General features: G+C 41.8%; 1 protein-coding gene across 3 annotated transcripts in view; it reads left to right on the forward strand.

Moving 5' to 3' along the window:
• Positions 1-20,093, forward strand: part of GLS2 (glutaminase 2) — a 155,349-nt gene that overhangs the window by 103,466 nt on the left and 31,790 nt on the right. For all 3 annotated transcript variants that reach the window (XM_075852092.1, XM_075852093.1, XM_075852094.1), the window contains 4 exons: positions 12,576-12,634; positions 16,377-16,443; positions 17,960-18,010; positions 18,203-18,379. In XM_075852092.1, coding sequence (XP_075708207.1) covers positions 12,576-12,634; positions 16,377-16,443; positions 17,960-18,010; positions 18,203-18,379 — 354 coding nt within the window. The remainder of the gene's footprint in view (positions 1-12,575; positions 12,635-16,376; positions 16,444-17,959; positions 18,011-18,202; positions 18,380-20,093) is intronic.

The following is a 20,093-nucleotide window of genomic DNA, read 5'->3' on the forward strand; positions in this document are numbered from 1 at the left end:
ATCTCACCTCGTGGGGTATCCTTGATCCTGAGGAAGGTGAGAGCTCAGCCGAAAACTACACGGGGGGAACTTGTTAATGATCTCAATGCAGCTGGGACTACAGTCACCAAGAAAACCATTGGTAACACATAACGCCGTAATGGATTAAAATCCTGCAGTGCCCGCAAGGTCCCCCTGCTCAAGAAGGCACATGTACAGGCCCGTCTGAAGTTTGCAAATTAACATCTGGATGATTCTGAGAGTGATTGGGAGAAGGTGCTGTGGTCAGATGAGACTAAAATTGAGCTCTTTGGCATTAACTCAACTCGCCGTGTTTAGAGGAAGAGAAATGCTGCCTATGACCCAAAGAACACCGTCCCCACTGTCAAGCATGGAGGTGGAAACATTATGTTTTTTGGGGTGTTTCTCTGCTAAGGGCACAGGACTACTTCACCGCATCAATGGGAGAATGGATGGAGCCATGTACCGTCAAATCCTGAGTGACAACCTCCTTCCCTCCACCAGGACATTAAAAATGGCTCGTGGCTGGGTCTTCCAGCACGACAATAACCTGAAACATATGGCCAAGGCAACAAAGGAGTGGCTCAAAAAGAAGCACATTAAGGTCATGGAGTGGCCTAGCCAGTCTCCAGACCTTAATCCCATCGAAAACTTATGGAGGGAGCTGAAGATCCGAGTTGCCAAGCGACAGCCTCGAAATCTTAATGATTTACAGATGATCTGCAAAGAGGAGTGGGCCAAAATTCCATCTAACATGTGTGCAAACCTCATCATCAACTACAAAAAAGATCTGACTGCTTTGCTTGCCAACAAGGGTTTTGCCACCAAGTATTAAGTCTTGTTTGCCAAAGGGATGGAATACTTATTTCTCTGTGCACAATGCAAATAAATATATATAATTTTGACAATGTGACGGAGTTCCTTTTGGACTTGCAGTGCAGATACTATTATCTTGGCTTAGAATGCTGTCCATTCTCCTCTTTTGTGCAACATCACCTACTGGATGAATTAGAATCTATGAAAAATGAGTAGGTTATCCAGAGGCGTAGCTAGGTTCTCCTGCACCAGGGGCAAAGATTCAGATTGTGTCCCCCCCCCCCCAACTTATTTCCCGACATCTCCTTCTCTCTCGCCATGTTTGCTTTATCTACCAATCAATGAGGTGTCATTTTTTCTCTAAATTTTTTTATGTAACTCGAGCATAAAAGCATTTCTACATTTTACAAGCGATATATAATGTAATTAACATAAAAATAAATAAAAATAAAATAAATTAAAGAGGCCACACACAGCCCCCTGTAGATAGCGCCACACACAGCCCCTTTGTAGATAGTGCCACACACAGCCCCTCTCTTGTAGATAGTGCCACACACATCCCCCCTTGTAGATAGCGCACACACAGCCCCCCTTGTAAATAGCGCCACACAGCCTCCCTTGTAGATAGTGCCACACACAGCCCGCTTCTTCCCCTTGCAGATAGCGGCACACTCCCCCCTTGTAGATAGTGCCACACACAGCCCGCTGCCCCTTTGTAAATAGCACCACACTCCCCCCCTTTTAAATAGTGCCACATTTCCCCCCCCCTTTTAAAAAGCGCCACACTCCCCCCTTGTACTTAGCGCCACACTGTAAACAGAGCAGTGAGCGGTAGCCTACCGCTCTCCGCTCTGCCTGGTGTGACTTACCGGAGGAGCCGAGGAGGTCATGCGGCGCAGGCAGCGGCGGAGTTCCTTCTGACTAGGGTTGGTGACAGCCAGGGCCGGCCTTAGCTTGGATGGCGCCCTGTGCAGGACTCTTTATTGCCGCCCCCTACACAAACCAAAAATTAACCACATATATGGACACGCTGGAACATATATACTGTACATACATAAAGACAGATATTTAGACATACAGGCAAATATACATACACACATTCTGGAATACATACATACAGGTAAATATATAGACATACAGACACATATACGCACACACACCGGCAGATAAATACACAGACAGCGACATATACAAATACATAAAAGGCACAAATATACAAGCAAAAAGACACATTCACAAACAGACCCATATATACCGAGTACAGATATTGTTGTAGATTTTGTTCGGGTACTAATCAGTCTCAACCGGCAGGGATAATACGCTGAGTTCGTACGAAAGGAATCACACCACACAGAGTCTGGTACAAAGCTCCTTACTCAGCATCAGGAGAGGCGTCACTGCTTTATTACACACATTTGTTCTATATCTCCTTTCTCCTGGGGGTGAGTACATGTTATCACACTTTTATAAAAGCACGTATCACTGTAAGCCTCTTGTTACTTGTGTCATCCTTGGATAGGTTCACCCTTATCTGGTCCTTTAGATATGTCTTCATAGTTCATAGTTCGTTCATACCAGGAAGTGACTTGTTATTTTATTAGTGCGTAGTCCCTGTTCAGGGGCCATCTTGCCACGTATACTTATCTAATCCTACTATTGCTTCATCACAATTATGTACACAACTCCTAAGTCTATATTTTATTAAAGAAAGAAAATTATTATAAACATTAACTTCTGTCCACTCCATCCTTCACAGTCCCCCCTTTTATCATTATTTTCTTCATTTCTTAACCTAAGTGTGTCCATGCTCTGGGAAAGGGGAGTAAAAGGATTTTTTCACCAGTTTGAGACGAGCCTCCCCTATTAGGAGACCTCCCTTTGTAGATGGACTTAAAGAGTCGGTGCACACCCTACACTATCTATTCATCTTCAGAACAATAGTCTCGATAAAGGGTGGTTGTTTTCATGGATGGAGTTGGTAAAAGTCCTTCAATTTCTGAAGAAAACATAAAAGTGGGAGTTACTTCAGTTATAGTTTTAGTCATTAATTTCTTTATACATGGTAATACACAACAAGCAATAACTGCGAAAAGTACTAGAAAAAATTAAGATTACAATCCCAATTTGGGCCAGAATTTTCTGCCATCCGGTTAACCATGAGAAATACTGATCCCATGGGTCTGTGAAACCTGAATTTCGTTTTAATTCCTCGGATAAAGAAACAATCTGTTTGATTGCCATGGTTACTTTGCCGTTTGGTCCTGTGTTATCTGGAATAAAAGTACAACAGGTAGTACCTATCATGGCACAAACGCCTCCTTTTTCTGCTAGTATCATATCAAGGGCCATACGGTTCTGGAAAGTCATAGTAGATGTGGGTCCTAACTGGTCAGCTAGACCTTGTAAAGCGTCCCTAGTATAGTTAACCCTTTTTGCTGTAAGTCAAAGGTAGTAGGTAACCATGACGCACCTATCCTTAATGCAGTAGATGTGTCATCTCCACTGAGTTTAATTTGTTCATAACTGTTTCTAACTGTATACCATTCAATACTCCTAATCCCATTCCCGCCCCTCCTAATAGTGGGTCATACCATTCTCTTTTTTGTCTATGACAGCTGGGGGATTCAGGGAAGGAAATATTGAAGTGTACATTCTTTTTCTGCTGTTGGGTTACAGCGCTCTTACAAGTGTGTGGGATTCTTTCCAGACTTTGTACTGTTATATGTGGCTTAAAACTATCTCTTAAAATTGTTATCAAAAAATACAAAATATATTCTATTTCTTATTTGGCTATTATTCATACATAATATCATCCCATCAGTTTCTTTTATTACAATCGTAGAGTTGAGCCTCTCCTTGTTGCATCTTTCATAAGTCTTATTTATCATTTCGTTTCTATTTTTACTGGTTGTATATTTCTGTAGATACTGTAAATCTGGTTCATAACAACAAAGCAACAGCCCCGGCGTCTCTTCTTGTATGCTAATATTGGCTGTTTTGTCTATGTGAAGGTACACAGTCCCTCCATGTGGTCCTTTTTTCCAAGTCCCTTCGGTTGTAGTCACATTTGTAGTATAACACGGGGCATTGGCCTTACAGGTGTAGTTACCCTGCTTTCTATCACTGTGGCATTCGCCCACCCTGTCCTGAACTGTTCCAGTGATTCTGTACTGATTACGTGTACAGGAGTAGCAGTTCTGCCTTTTTGTATAAGAGCACACGCAACAACCGCCGCAACAACCGCAAAGATCTTCATTCTTCTGGCTGAAGAACCTTTTTACAATGACTGGCGTGAATCCAGCTTGCCTTTCCTTCGAGCTTCACTGAGGTGCTTGTAACGAGCAAAACTTGAAAAGGACCATCAAACCGTGGCTCAAGGCTCTTCCTCACGTGTCTTTTGACAATGACCCAATCTCCTGGTTCTAGCTTATACGTCCCTTCAACTGAATCAGGACCTGGAATGGAAGCAAAGACTTGTGCATGCACCTTGGTCAATTGTTTGTTCAGCGTTGATACATAATCTGTTAGTCTACCATACTGCATTTGGAGCACCTGTGGAAAATAACATCCTAATCTGGGAGCCGACCCAAATAAGCTCTCATATGGGCTGAGACCTGTTCTTTTTGTGGGCGTGTATCTTACTGAGAACAAGGCTAATGGTAGACACTCGGTCCATGGTTTCCCGGTCTCTACCATTGCTTTTTGGATTTTCAATTTGTGAGTCCCATTTAGTCTCTCAACCTTCCCACTGCTTTGTGGATGGTATGGTGTATGTAGGGCTTGACTTATGCCTAGAGCTGACAACACATGGTTCATGATTTCACCCGTAAAATGAGTTCCTCTGTCGCTCTCGATCATCTCTGGAACTCCATATCTGCACACCACCTCGTTGATCAGTTTCTTTGCTGTGGCTACGGCTGTAGCTTTGGTTACTGGAAAAGCTTCTGGCCATCCTGAAAAGAGATCAATACAAACAAGCACATACTCATAGGTACCAACTTTGGGTAGTTGAATATAGTCTATCTGCAGTCTCTGGAACGGATATATAGGTCTGGGTGTGTGCTTCTGTGGTACTTTTACAGTTCTTCCAATATTATGTGTTGCACAGATCATGCATCCTTGTGTAAAACTGCTGGCCATCACACTAAACCATCACATGCTTTATTACACACATTTGTTCTATATCTCCTTTCTCCTGGGGGTGGGTACATGTTATCACACTTTTATAAAAGCACGTATCACTGTAAGCCTCTTGTTACTTGTGTCATCCTTGGATAGGTTCACCCTTATCTGGTCCTTTAGATATGTCTTCATAGTTCATAGTTCGTTCATACCAGGAAGTGACTTGTTATTTTATTAGTGCGTAGTCCCTGTTCAGGGGCCATCTTGCCACGTATACTTATCTAATCCTACTATTGCTTCATCACAATTATGTACACAACTCCTAAGTCTATATTTTATTAAAGAAAGAAAATTATTATAAACATTAACTTCTGTCCACTCCATCCTTTACAATTTCACCTGCAGTCCTATGTAACACCACAGATAACACACAGTAATAACTGAGTACAGATAATGTAGTAGTGTTATCTGCAGTCCTATGTAACACCACAGATAACACACAGTAATAACTGAGTACAGATAATGTAGTAGTGTTACCTGCAGTCCTATGTAACACCACAGATAACACACAGTAATAATGGAGTACAGAGATAATGTAGTAGTGTTACCTGCAGTCCCATGTTACACCACAGATAACACAGTGATAACTCTCCGAATACACATATTGTTGTAGATTTCACGTGCAGTGCTAAGTAACACCACAGATAACACACAGTAATAACTGAGTACAGGTAATGTAGTAGTGTTACCTGTAGTCCTATGTAACACCACAGATAACACAGTGATAATTCTCTGAGTACAGATAATGTAGTAGTGTTACCTGCAGTCCTATGTAACACCACAGATAATGTAGATATTACCTGCAGTCCTATGTAACACCACAGATAACACAGTGATAATGTTCTGAGTACAGATAATGTAGTTATGTCACCTGCAGTCCTATGTAACATCACAGATAACACAGTGATAACTCTCGGAGTATAGATAATGTAGTAGTAGTACAGATAATTCAGTAGATGTTACCTGCAATTCTATGTAACACCACAGATAACACAGTGATAACTCTCTGAGTACAGATAATGTAGTAGATGTAAGAGACAAACACATGCAGAGACACACACACACACACACACACACACACACTAACATATATACACTACCGTTCAAAAGTTTGTGTTTTCCATGAAAACTCACACTTATATTTATCAAATGAGTTGCAAAATGACTAGAAAATATAGTCAAGACATTGACAAGGTTAGAAATAATGATTTTTATTTGAAATAATAATTTTCTCCTTCAAACTTTGCTTTCGGCAAAGAATGCTCCATTTGCAGCAATTACAGCATTGCAGACCTTTGGCACTCTAGCTGTTAATTTGCTGAGGTAATCGGGAGAAATTTCACCCCATGCTTCCAGAAGGCCCTCCCACAAGTTGGATTGGCTTGATGGGCACTTCTTGCGAACCATACGGTCAAGCTGCTCCCACAACAGCTCTATGGGGTTGAGATCTGGTGACTGCGATGGCCACTCCATTACAGATAGAATACCAGCTGCCTGCTTCTTCCCTAAATAGTTCTTGCATAATTTGGAGGTGTGCTTTGGGTCATTGTCCTGTTGTAGGATGAAATTGGCTCCAATCAAGCGCTGTCCACAGGGTATGGCATGGCGTTGCAAAATGGAGTGATAGCCTTCCTTATTCAAAATCCCTTTTACCTTGTACAAATCTCCCACTTTACCAGCACCAAAGCAACCCCAGGCCATCACATTACCTCCACCATGCTTGACAGATGGCGTCAGGCACTCTTCCAGCATCTTTTCAGTTGTTCTGCGTCTCACAAATGTTCTTCTGTGTGATCCAAACACCTCAAACTTCGATTCGTCTGTCCATAACACTTTTTTCCAATCTTCCTCTGTCCAATGTCTGTGTGCTTTTGCCCATATTAATCTTTTCCTTTTATTAGCCAGTCTCAGATATGGCTTTTTCTTTGCCACTTTGCCCTGAAGGCCAGCATCCCGGAGTCGCCTCTTCACTGTAGACGTTGACACTGGTGTTTTGCGGGTACTATTTAATGAAGCTGCCAGCTGAGGAACTGTGAGGCGTCTATTTCTCAAACTAGAGACTCTAATGTACTTGTCTTGTTGCTCAGTTGTGCAGCGGGGCAGTTAGAGCCTGTTTGTGCTGTCCTCTGAAGGGAGTAGTACACACCGTTGTAGGAAATCTTCAGTTTCTTGGCATTTTCTCGCATGGAATAGCCTTAATTTCTAAGAACAAGAATAGACAGTCGAGTTTCACATGGAAGCTCTCTTTTTCTAGCCATTTTGAGAGTTTAATCGAACCCACAAATGTAATGCTCCAGATTCTCAACTAGCTCAAAGGAAGGTCAGTTTTATAGCTCCTCTAAACAGCAAAACTGTTTACAGCGGTGCTAACATAATTGCACAAGGGTTTTCAAGTGTTTTCTAATCATCCATTAGCCTTCTAACACAGTTAGCAAACACAATGTAACATTAGAACACTGGAGTGATGGTTGCTGGAAATGGGCCTCTATACACCTATGTAGATATTGCATTAAAAAACAGACTTTTGCAGCTAGAATAGTCATTTAGCACATTAACAATGTATAGAGTGTACTTCTGATTAATAGGTGGTAGGGAAGGGGGGCACCGCAGAGCAGCTGATTGCTGCTGATAGGCGCCCTGTATGTCGGACACCTGCAGCAGCTTTAGGAAGAGCCAGGAAATCACGCAGCGGCGTTCTGACTGGGGTCTGTGACGGCCAGGGAGTGGACCAGTCCAGTCACCTTACCTGTCACCTGACCTCACGTCAGTGACATCAGATCAGATTACTCACGTCAGGGGACTGGACTGGTCCAATCCTATGCTGCACCCTCCCAGCATGTAGGGGGCACTACTGGGCTCTGCCTCTACTCTGTGCTCTGCTGTTACACACACGGAGTAAATAACAGCCGAGAAGCAGAGGAGGAAGCTCCACCCACAGCCCGTCCTGAAAGAAACCTGTGATCCTGTCAGCAAGGAGACATGGTAAGTGTCTGTGTGTATATGTGTGTGTAGTGTGTATACAGTATGTGTCTCTGTGATTGTGTGTGTGTGTGTGTGTGTGTGTGTGTGTGTGTGTGTGTGTGTGTGTGTGTGTGTGTGTGTGTGTCTCACATCTACTACATTATCTGTACTCAGAGAGTTATCACTGTGATCTGTGGTGTTACATAGGACTGCAGGTAACACTACTATATTATCTGTACTCAGAACATTATCACTGTGTTATCTGTGGTGTTACATAGGACTGCAGGTGACATAACTATATTATCTGTACTGAGAGTTATCACTGTGTTATCTGTGGTGTTACATAGGACTGCAGGTATCATTTACATTATCTGTGTTGTTACATAGGACTGCAGGTTACATCTACTACCTTATCTGTACTCAGTTATTACTGTGTATTATCTGTCGTGTAAAATGGTACTGCAGGTAACACTACTACATTATCTATACTCCGAGAGTTATCACTGTGTTATCTGTGGTGTTACATAGGACTGCAGGTAACACTACTACATTATCTGTACTCAGAACATTATCACTGTGTTATCTGTGATGTTACATAGGACTGCAGGTGACATAACTATATTATCTGTACTCAGAACATTATCATTGTGTTATCTGTGATGTTACATAGGACTGCAGGTGACATAACTACATTATCTGTACTGAGAGTTATCACTGTGTTATCTGTGGTGTTACATAGGACTGCAGGTATCATTTACATTATCTGTGTTGTTACATAGGACTGCAGGTTACATCTACTACATTATCTGTACTCAGTTATTACTGTGTATTATCTGTGGTGTAAAATGGGACTGCAGGTAACACTACTACATTATCTATACTCCGAGAGTTATCACTGTGTTATCTGTGGCGTTACATAGGACTGCAGGTAACACTACTACATTATCTGTACTCAGTTATTACTGTGTTATCCGTGGTGTTACATAGGGCTGCATGTGAAATCTAAACCAATATCTGTACTGGGTATATATGGGTCTGTTTGTGAATGTGTCTTTTTGCTTGTATATTTGTGCCTTTTATGTATTTGTATATGTCCCTGTCTGTGTATTTATCTGCCGGTGTGTGTGCGTATATGTGTCTGTACGTCTATATATTTACCTGTATGTATGTATGTATTCCAGAATGTGTGTATGTATATTTGCCTGTATGTCTAAATATCTGTCTTTATGTATGTACAGTATATATGTTCCAGCGTGTCCATATATGTGGTTAATTTTTGGTTTGTGTAGGGGGCGGTAATAGAGAGTCCCGCACAGGGCACCATCCAAGCTAAGGCCGGCCCTGGCTGTCACCAACCCTAGTCAGAAGGAACTCCGCCGCTGCCTGCGCCGCATGACCTCCTCGGCTCCTCCGGTAAGTCACACCAGGCAGAGCGGAGAGTGGTAGCGGTAGGCTACCGCTCACCGCTCTGTTTACAGTGTGGCGCTAAGTACAAGGGGGGGAGTATGGAACTATTTATAAGGGGGGGAATGTGACACTATTTACAAGGGCGAGGTGTGGCGCTATTTACAAAGGGGCAGTGGGCTGTGTGTGGCACTATCTACAAGGGGAGCTGTGTGGTGCTATTTACAAGGGGGGATGTGTGTGGCACTATCTACAGGGGGCTGTGTGTGGCGCTATCTACAGGGGGCTGTGTGTGGCCTCTTTAATTTATTTTCTTTTAATTTATTTTTATGTTAATTACATTATATAACTATATCGCTTGTAAAATGTATAAATATGCTTTTATGCTCGAATTACATTAAAAAAATTGTTAAAAAAAATGACACCTCATTGATTGGTAGAGAAAGCAAACATGGCGAGGGGAAGGAGATGTCGGGAAATAAGTTGGGGGGCAATCTGAATCTTTGCCCTGGGTGCAGGAGAACCTAGCTACGCCTCTGGTGCCCGGGGCACATGCCCCGCCTGCCCCCCCCCCTAGCTACGCCGCTGGGTTATCTTCACATTCAATTTTCTGAGCGGAGATTGAACAACTATCCTCTGGGTTCACATGTACATACAATGCTGGGCCCCTCTATCAGGGAGCATACCTTTGTTCTATTGATATAGGTACCCGGCATAAACATAGGCAGGTAAACAGACATAAAAGTGTGGGGGATACCTACTACATGTCCTGAGGATAATCCACCCATGTGTACCCATAGTCCTGGTAATAATCTGTATTCTGCCCCCCAAATAAAGACAGTATATGCAGTCTATACATTACTTATACAGCTACTTTTTATTTAGAACATGTGATGATGTACAACAGTGTCATTATGCGTCGTCTTATTGTTCTTAGCGTCTTTCTCTTACTGGTTAGGAGCCTCTAAACTTGTATCTGAAATATCTCCCTACAAGGAGAAGATGAATATTCCCATCCACTATATTACAAGACATGTAAACATGTCCTTACAGCACCCAGTCTTTAGTAAACCAGAAATCTTCCAGCTCACAATTACAACACAAGGGCTGACATTGCAATTCTAGACACAATGCAGCACATCACTTTTCTTGACACAACGCAATAAACATCTCTACTGTCATTGATTCTGAGAACCTAAAATATACATACACACACATAGGATGGCTGGTGCTTGAAGCTTTTTATTACATTGTTGGAGTATGCACTGCCAGGTTCACCAAAGTGCAAAGTGATAGTCAAACTTATGCTCTTATAAGTGGTACAAGACCCCAATATCTACACCGGTGTAGAACAGACGTGTCTATTAAACTGCACATCTTCAATTACTAATCTCCACCTCTGCCCCCACCCTGTTTATCATTTATTCTGTCTCAAAAACAACTATTTTAGTCTGCAATGGAAAACACTTTAGTGGAAATACAAGAAACCAAAAATGGGAGCCATACTACGCACACATATTGCGAGTTTCGTCAATGTAACATCAACTATTTATATAGCGCCATTACTTTTCATGGGCATGTACATGTAAACCAGCTGAAATATGAAATCATGTAGTTAAGGCCCTATTCACATCACGTTAGGGGCTTCCGTTAGAGGTATACGTCGGGAAGACCCCAGACGTATGCCTCTGACAAAAGGACCAAACATATCCCACTGTATGGCATACAGTGGGATACATTGCCCCAGGACCGGCCTTGGCAAAACTCCTGAAGTCACTGTCCATTTATGGACTGTGACGTCAGGATGAGTGCTAGAGTCTCTGGGCGGAGCATCACCTAATGCTCTGCTGGGGAATCCAGCGATAGGGAACTTTATATATTATATATATATATATATATATATATATATATATATATATATATATATGGACAGTGACTTCAGGAGTTTTCCAGGGGCCAAAATCCCTGGACAGAGCCAGCGCTCTGCCCAGGGACTCCAACGCTATGGAAGCTCCTGACTTCACTGTCCACATACGTTTAACGTATACCTGTGGCGGATGCCATACATTGGCAGCCGTCACCCATAGGCTCCCGTGTTAAAAAACATACACCGTATGGTATATGTTTTTTTCTGCGGGATCCCTCAGGATGGAATAGCGTAGTCTACTACGCTATTCCATCCTTAAAAAAAAAACTGGTATACCGACGTATACCAGCCTGACGCAGGCCAATAGGACACTTTTTTGGTCTATGTCGGGATGAAGCCCTATGGACACATTTAACTTGTACGTCGGGAGCTTTCCCGACGTACGCGATAAACGTAGTGCCTTAACGCGATGTGAATGGGGCCTTATGTACGCATAAAAACGTATACTGAGTATATTATTTCCAGGTGATGAAGGGTTAGTACAAAAACTGCAATTGTTCATAGAGAAGTTGGGGAAATTACTGTTATCCCAAATAAGCTTTCTACTGTATCTAATGCGTAGGGCCCTTTATCCATGAGACGTCATCCATTGCATACAATAAGCACACTGCAGATCTCCAGTGCTATGAGAAGTGCTGTTTTACATAAAGGAATACTTGGGGCAAAATTTCTATACTGTCTGGAAAATATCAATATGTATACACTGCCTAGGGCAGGGCTTTTACAGTTATCCAGAGAACACCAAATTGAATACTGTTTTTATGTGCATTACGCTAGGCATAATTGAGTGGGCAGATTTATTACGCTTGCTGTGCCTCTGTTCTCTCTAGTCATGCGCTTATTTGTGTGCGTCAGAATATTTTTTTCTGCTATGCTCAAAACAGTAGTTTGTATTTGTAGAAAAAGGATGTGATTTGGGCTTGTTTAAGTACGCTTTGGCAATTTTTTAGATATTTTCTGGTTCAAATATTAGCTGCAAACTAAATCAGCTCCAATGGGAATTCAAGTTAGACAAAAGTGTCTAAAGATGTGCCAAATGTATCCTTCGGCATGGGTCACTGTGATAAATTTGTTGCATCATGTCATATTCTAAAGTGTCTAAATTTAAGACAATGTTATAAAATCAGCCCCAGTGTATCAGTTTAGTTCAGGGGAATCTGCAGATCGAAATGACCATAAACCAATTCTACGTTGCAATCATGCTCATAATAGTATCCTGGTTAAGAGGGTTTATACAATGTCCTTTCCAGAATACGTTTAAGTTCTCTTTTTTTCTGTTCTCAAGATAATGCAATTTTTGAAAAGGATGTCAGGAAACGAATTCATTGGCTTCAGCAATTCAATGTAAGGACAACTGATGTATCAGTCTGGGCGCCAGAGTCAAGTGTGGAGGGCTCGCATGTCCTACTGTAATTATCCTGTCACAAATCTTAAAGCCTTACACAAATTGATTGCCATATTGCTGTTCTGCTTATCTATGTATATTATGTATATTTGTATGCCTTTGTGAGTCTGTGTATGTATGTTTGTATTATTTCTCTTAAAGTGAATGTCCACCTTTTAACACCATGTTATTTTTACTTCTCAAAATCTCTGCTGATAAATTCCATAATATATCTTTATAACGGTTGGTGCTCTATTTTTCCAAATCTCCTACATAGATATAAATTTAAAACTTAACACTGTGACTTGTTGCAGCCACCTCTAGAGGGAGCTGAGCAGCCTACTACATACTGTGAGAATTCAGTTCAATGTATAAAAGTATGCAGTACGCTCCTAAGCACCCTCTAGTGGCAGTTGCAGACAGGCGGCAGGTTTACTATACATAGGGGGAGTTTTACTTAGACCGGCGTTTCATACATCAATCTAAAACCAAATTATGTTGCAGTAAGATACTCCAAATTTATTAAGAGGCGCACGTCTCTTAATAAATTTGGCGCATCCTTGGCTGTTTGTGACCTAGCAGCTGAAATCTTTACCTGCCATGAGCAGGCATAGATTTGCGCCAAAATTTACCTCAATTTCTAGTGTTAATTATGGTATATCTGTTGGAACAATGGCGGTCCACCCCCTCAAACAAACTTTTGCCCCCTTTTAAAAAGTGGCGAGAGCAGCCTAAAACATAAAAAAGTTACAAATTACACATACACGAATATAGTGTGCACCATAAATCGCAATTTTTGAATACCATAATTGCAACGCAAATGCAATAATACATTTCCCCAATTGTGAGCAAGAATTTTGGCTCAAATTGAGGCCAAAAACTGGTTTACATGCCGACAAGTGGGTGTGGCTAAGAGGAAAGGGTGTGGTTTAAAATGGGGGGGGGTTGTTGAAAGTAAACCAAACAAGAGGTGGCGCAAGAACAGACAAAAGTGTCTAACATGATGCACCAAATTACCATAAGTGTGAACCACTGTCATACATTTTGCAAATTTTCTGCCTGCCTGGTCTAGTTTTAATCTGTCTGAATTTGAGACAGTAATAATAAATATGCCCTATTATGTTTTAAATCTGTGTCTGTGCAGGGGCTTCTGTATCAGAAGAATGGGGCTCTGACCGCTATAAAGATATATTAAGGAATGAATCGGCCCTTAATTTTATACCTATTTAGACTAACGATCAATTTGATTATTGTGATAATCCGGTGTAAAGAAGTTAACTCAGGTACTTGAAGAAGAAACTCTAGACCTTTAAGCTCTTTATTTCTCCATTGGACAATGCAGGCAGGCATTCTCGCCACAACCAAGCCCCATATAGTGAAAAACATATTTCCCCTGCTCATACTATTGTGGCTCTTTCACTCCTACTGAACTTTTCTTTCCCAGGTTCAGAGCAAGAGTACTGTGTGTGTGGAGACAATCACTATTCAGTTCATTGAGCCCTCAGCTAATGTACAAGTCGAATCTAGACTGTCCTAAATCCACTCCATTAAGGCCAGGATCACACACAATTTTAATGCAGTTTTTGTCTCAGTTTTTTGAGCCAACCACAGGGGTGAACACAAAAGAAAGGAAAGGCATCAGTCTTTTTTATTTATGCCTTTCCTTCCTCAGTATATAAATGCAGAACTAGAACCAAGCTCAGTACATATATACAGCAACAGAACCAAGCTCAGTACATATATACAGCAACAGAACAAAGCTCAGTACATATATACAGAATCAGAACAAAGATCAGTACAAATATATAGCACCAGAACAAAGCTCAGTACATATATACAACACCAGAACAAATACAGCTCAATTTAGTGCAACCCCTGCCGTATAGGTTTATACGACGTAAAACTACAGCTCCCAGCATGGCCCGAAGAATAGTAAGGATATGCTGGGAGATGCTGTTTCACAAAAAAAAAAAATCATACCATCCATCATCTCGCTGCAGATCACACAGTGACTACAGTACTGATTAGAGGCAGAATAAACATTTACATTAAGTGACTCACCGTTCATCTCAGATTCTAGTTCTTTTTCTCTTTTCTTCTCCCTCCGGTCCAGACCTCTATGATGGATTTCCCCCGGCCATGACCAATTTCTGCAGTTTTTTGCTCAGATGTCTTCAGCTTCTCACTTTTAAAACATTTCTGCACCTATAAACGAAGATAAAATTCTCAACACATCTAAATAGAATAGCACCATACACTGCACCTCTAACTATAATAGTCCCACACACCGTGCTCCCTGTAGATAGTGTCCCCATAGCCCCCCTGTAGATAGTGACCCCAATAGAGCCCCTGTAGATAGTGACCCCAATAGAGCCCCTGTAGATAGTGCCCCACATACAGCCCTCTGTAGATAGTGCTCCACATATGGACTCCAGAGCTGCAAGGCAATAGTGCTAACCACTGAGCCACCATGCTGCCCTACATATAGCTTCCCCTATAGATAGTGCCCTACATATAGCCCCCTGTAGATCGTGACCCACAGGTAACCCACTCCTGTATATAGTGTCCCACATATAGCCCAGCCCTATAGATAGTGCCCTACAAATAGCTCCCCCTATAGATAGTGCTTCACATATAGCCCACCTCTGTAGATAGTGCCCTACATATAGCTCCCCCTGTATATAGTGCTCCACATCCCCATATATAGACCCCGCATGTAGATAGAGCCCCCACTATAGATAATGCCACTCACAGTTTTAGTAGATGCCACCGGGCATGAGAGGGCCCGTGCCGCCAGGCCCATGAATGTTAGGGGCTTGGTGGCACGGGCCCCGTAGTTGCTTCACTAACGCTGTAGCAGCCATACCAGCTGCTAGCTGCGCCACAGGGAATATAGGGGGGGGGACGTGTCGGCGGGCGGCATGGGCCCCCTCATGCTGTGGGCACCATAGCAGCCGCTACGGCTGCTACAGCGGTAGTTACACCACTGAGACACCCCCTGCATGAAAACTCCTGCAATCGTGAACGGCCCCATTGAAGTCAATGGGTCCGTGTGCTGTGCGTGATTTCCATGCACAGCACACGGACGAGATTCACGTTCGTGTGATGGGCCCTTAGGAAACACAATAATGGCTTGCCGCTATTCAGTAGCCTCAATTATTGAAGCATAGAAACACATGGCACATCAATTATCAGCAGCACCACTAAAACCTACCTATACCTAGTGGTGACAATGATGCCCCTGAATCGTTCCAGCAGAATGGTATAGGTCAAATAGTAGTACCAGCGCAGTAAGAACATCCCCCTTGAATTGCCTATCTGTTGTGTTCACTACACAAACTTACCCATAAAATCCCTTTTGCATTAACCCTTTTTTTATTTCTTGCTTATGCCCTTAAATAGCCTGAAAATACTTTTGGACACTTTCTTTATGTGTGATAATCCACTTACATGGCAGAGGACATTGCCTACAGCATGATTTACCAGCATGATGTCACAAACTGCATGGCAGGGTCAATTTTAGCCAGACTGATCATGAAAAATTACACTATATTCATAAAGATACGTATTTTTCCAACAAGGACATATAAGGCGACATTTCGGTTCACAAGCTGGAGCCCTTTTTACCTGCTTCGTATGTAAAGGGTTAACAGGCTTTCAAAACAGTCTTTGATAATACAACACGTGTTCTATGTTCTGCAGCTTTCAATCAGAAAAGGAAACCGGTGATCGAAACTATGCCATTGGATACTATCTCAAAGAGAAAAAGGTAAAACATTTCATCCTTGTTGCCTTAGTTTACTTTAAATATTGTGACTTCAGAAAATAACATAAACTGAAGACGAGTATGGTACACAAAACAAGTTAAAGCGGATCTGTCAGAAATTGATGCTGTCTAGTCTGAGGGCAGCATAAAGAAGTGACAGTCACGCTGATTTCAGCAGTCTGTCACTTAGTCCACTTTCACACGGCAGTATTTTGGTCAGTATAAGGCCTTATTCAGACGAGTGTATTATATGTCTGTGTGCTGTCCGTTAAAAGAAAAAGTAGACTGCGCTATAGGTCCCGTCAAGAAAAATGTAACGCTCTCACAACGGATACAAACGGAAACCATTATCAAAGTTTCCGTCACTATTGAGATTAATGGTGAGGGAAACGAAAGCTAAGGTTTCAGTTTGCCTTTCCGTTGAGTGGTTAACACGACGTAAACCTCCAACGGAAACCCCTCAACGGAAGGGCAAAGCTGATGTGAACAGGCCCTAAGTCTCAACTATGGAAGGGTGCTGTTTAAAACTGAATCGAGTCCCTATTACTCTTTATGTCCCTGCTGCTTGCATTAAACTTCTGTACTGTGACATCACTGTGTGCAATATACCTGTACTATGATATCATAATGTGTGTTTTTCCTCTGCTGTGTATGTCACAGTGTGCATGGTGACACATTGGGGTTCATTATTCCTGTGCTATGATATCATTATGTGCCTTATGAATGTAATTTGTTATCACTGTGTACATAACTCTTATGCCATCACATCACTTGGTGCATTATTTCTATATTGGGACATTACTATTTGCACTAATTCCGTGCTGCAACTTCAGAGTGGAATATCTTTGTACTGTGACATTACTGTATGGTGTATCCCTGTACTTACACATTTTTGTGTGCATGATTCCTCTACTGTAACTTCATAATCCCTTTACTGTGACATCATCGAATGTATTGTTACTACGCTGTGACATTATTTGTGTATTACAGAAAGACACATGTAACACAGTGGAGACCAAAACAATTATACAATTTTTATGTACCAAATACAGTGCAGGGTGACCTTGGTGGAGAGGGCCCATGATTTATTTTATGCCCCTGCTAAAAGGGGTTCTGTGGTTTCAGCAAATAAAGCTTATTTATTATATAAGGAAAGATTATGACACTTTCGAACCGTGCTGCAACTGCTAGGAGCTGGCATAGATTTCCGTTAGTTTACACCAGTTTCTGGAGTAAATATAGTAAATGTGTTGGGCTTCGGATGGCCCTGCCCTCTTAATTTAAGCTCTGCCCTTTTTTGAGAATAGTGCCGTAAGCAGCGGAAATGGCACAAATGTTGACATTTCTGCCGCATATTGTGACTTTTGTGCCGTTTGCAACTTTTCTACGCTAGAAAACTGCCATAAAAAAGTTAATAAATTCCCTTGAAATGTTTGAAAACCAACAGGGTTGACTCTGTGAAAAATGTCAGTATTTTGTATACATCCTTGTTCATTCATATACGTAATTTCTCTTATAGTGTTTTCCAGCAGGCGCTGACATGGGATCTGCTCTGGATCTCTATTTCCAGGTAAGAGAACCAAGAAAAAAAGAATCTGCATCAGTAGTCTGGGGGTTGGCACAGTTCACAATGGGCTGTGGTTCAGATTATTGCAAACGGATGTTTAGGATTTGAGGATTTTAAGGAGTCTGTTGTTTTGTAATGTATCCTCTGACATTTACGGTATGTTTTCTCCTGAATATATGTTTCTTCTCTTTCAAGTTGTGCTCCATTGAGGTGACCTGTCAGTCGGGAAGTGTGATAGCTGCCACTCTGGCTAATGGTGGCATCTGTCCCATCACAGGAGAGCGGGTCCTGAGTGCAGAATCAGTGAGGAACACACTGAGTCTAATGCATTCTTGTGGCATGTATGACTTCTCTGGAGAATTTGCTTTTCATGTAAGTGCACTTTTATGATAATGTAAACACAATTTAAGGTAGACCTCATTTTGAAAATGTTTTAAAAAGCTTCTAATAGCAAAATATGTTATGTCTAGGTACACAGGCTATGTATTGCCATTTTCCCAGATATCAAAGGGTACCTCAGTTATATGGCATACTGTGTCTCCTGGTAATGTCAGGAAACTGGCAAGGTGAACAGGCAGACTGGTTGCATATAGGGGTAAAATCTGCACATAACACATACAGATTTTTCTGCAGAAACACAGCAGAAATGCAGCAAATACTCTGCGGGAAAATCTGCGGTGTGTGGATACCATGTATTTTTTAAGCCAAAACCAGGAACGGAAGAATGCCTTATGGGTCTGTCTGCTGGATCCTATTCTGGTTTTGGCTCAAAAAATGCATGCAAAATTTCCAGCAAATATGCACTATGTGAACAAGGCGTAGATTCAGACCCAGCCAAAGTTGTTGCAGAAAATTTCTGCAAATGAAAATCAGCTCTATTCATTTGAATGGGATTGCAGAAATCCATACACATGCTGCAGATACAAACCGTTTATATCTATGGAACAGATTTTTGAGTCACAGAAATTTCTACAACAAATCTGCCATGTGTGAATTTACCATAGGACTAATTTGGCACGCATCGCATATGCTGCAGAATTTCTGTGTGGAATTTCTGTAGCGTTTTCGCAATAGAAATTCACATGCTGCAGATTGAGAATCCTCACCGCATGTCAGTTTCTGCACATCTTTTATGCTGATTTTTCCTGCAGTGTGGTTGATATTTGTTTAATCGTACTACTGTAGTACGCTGTAGAATTTCCACTGTATTTACACTACGTGAGTTTAGCCTTAGGCTGGATTGAAAAGGCTGTGTATTTTTTGCAGTGCATCTGCAGCATTTCTGCCGCAAAATCCGCTGCAGATTTCACCCTTTCTAAATTGGAAAGGGTGAAATCTGCATTGAACACCCAGAACTGAAAGAGCATGCAGCGGATTTAAAAATATGCAGCATGCTTTGATATCTCTTCGGAAAATGTTCAGCAGCTTGTGGATGACATTTGTTCAAATCTCATCCACATGGCTGGGATTGTAATCTGCGCAGCATTTCCGTCTCGTGTGGATACAGCCCTACAATGAATACACTTTATTTACATAAAATCAGTAGACCCCTTTAGGCTATACACATTGTTACGTGGATTTAATAGCCAAACTGTCCTTAGTCCGCTAGATTAGTAAAACTTGGTACGCTTTTATTTATTGTGTTTTCCTATGCAAGTGAAGAAAAAATCTAGAATAAAATGAGAACAGAAAAAAGACACACAACACAGATGCTCAACATGTACTGAATCATTATGTTAATCACAGGTTTGTTACTTTAGTCCTATTGTTTTCCATGAATTCGATCAGTGAAGCTATAATCCTACATAATCTGGGGGGTGGTTTTACCGGAATTAGCTTGGCCGCCCTAATGTCTAGAAAGCATACAGCAGACATCCAAACAATTAGGCCGGATTCACACGAGCGTGTTCGGTCCGTGATATAGGGTCCGTATTTCTGCAGCATTTCCCGGACCGAACACACTGCAGAGAGCCGGGCTCCTAGCGTTATAGTTATCTATGACGCTAGGTGTCACTGCCTCGCTGCCGGACAACTGTCCCATACTGAAAACATGATTACAGTACGGGACAGTTTTCCTGTATATCAT

Source organism: Rhinoderma darwinii, chromosome 2, assembly GCF_050947455.1.
Source record: "Rhinoderma darwinii isolate aRhiDar2 chromosome 2, aRhiDar2.hap1, whole genome shotgun sequence".
NCBI lineage: Eukaryota > Metazoa > Chordata > Amphibia > Anura > Rhinodermatidae > Rhinoderma > Rhinoderma darwinii.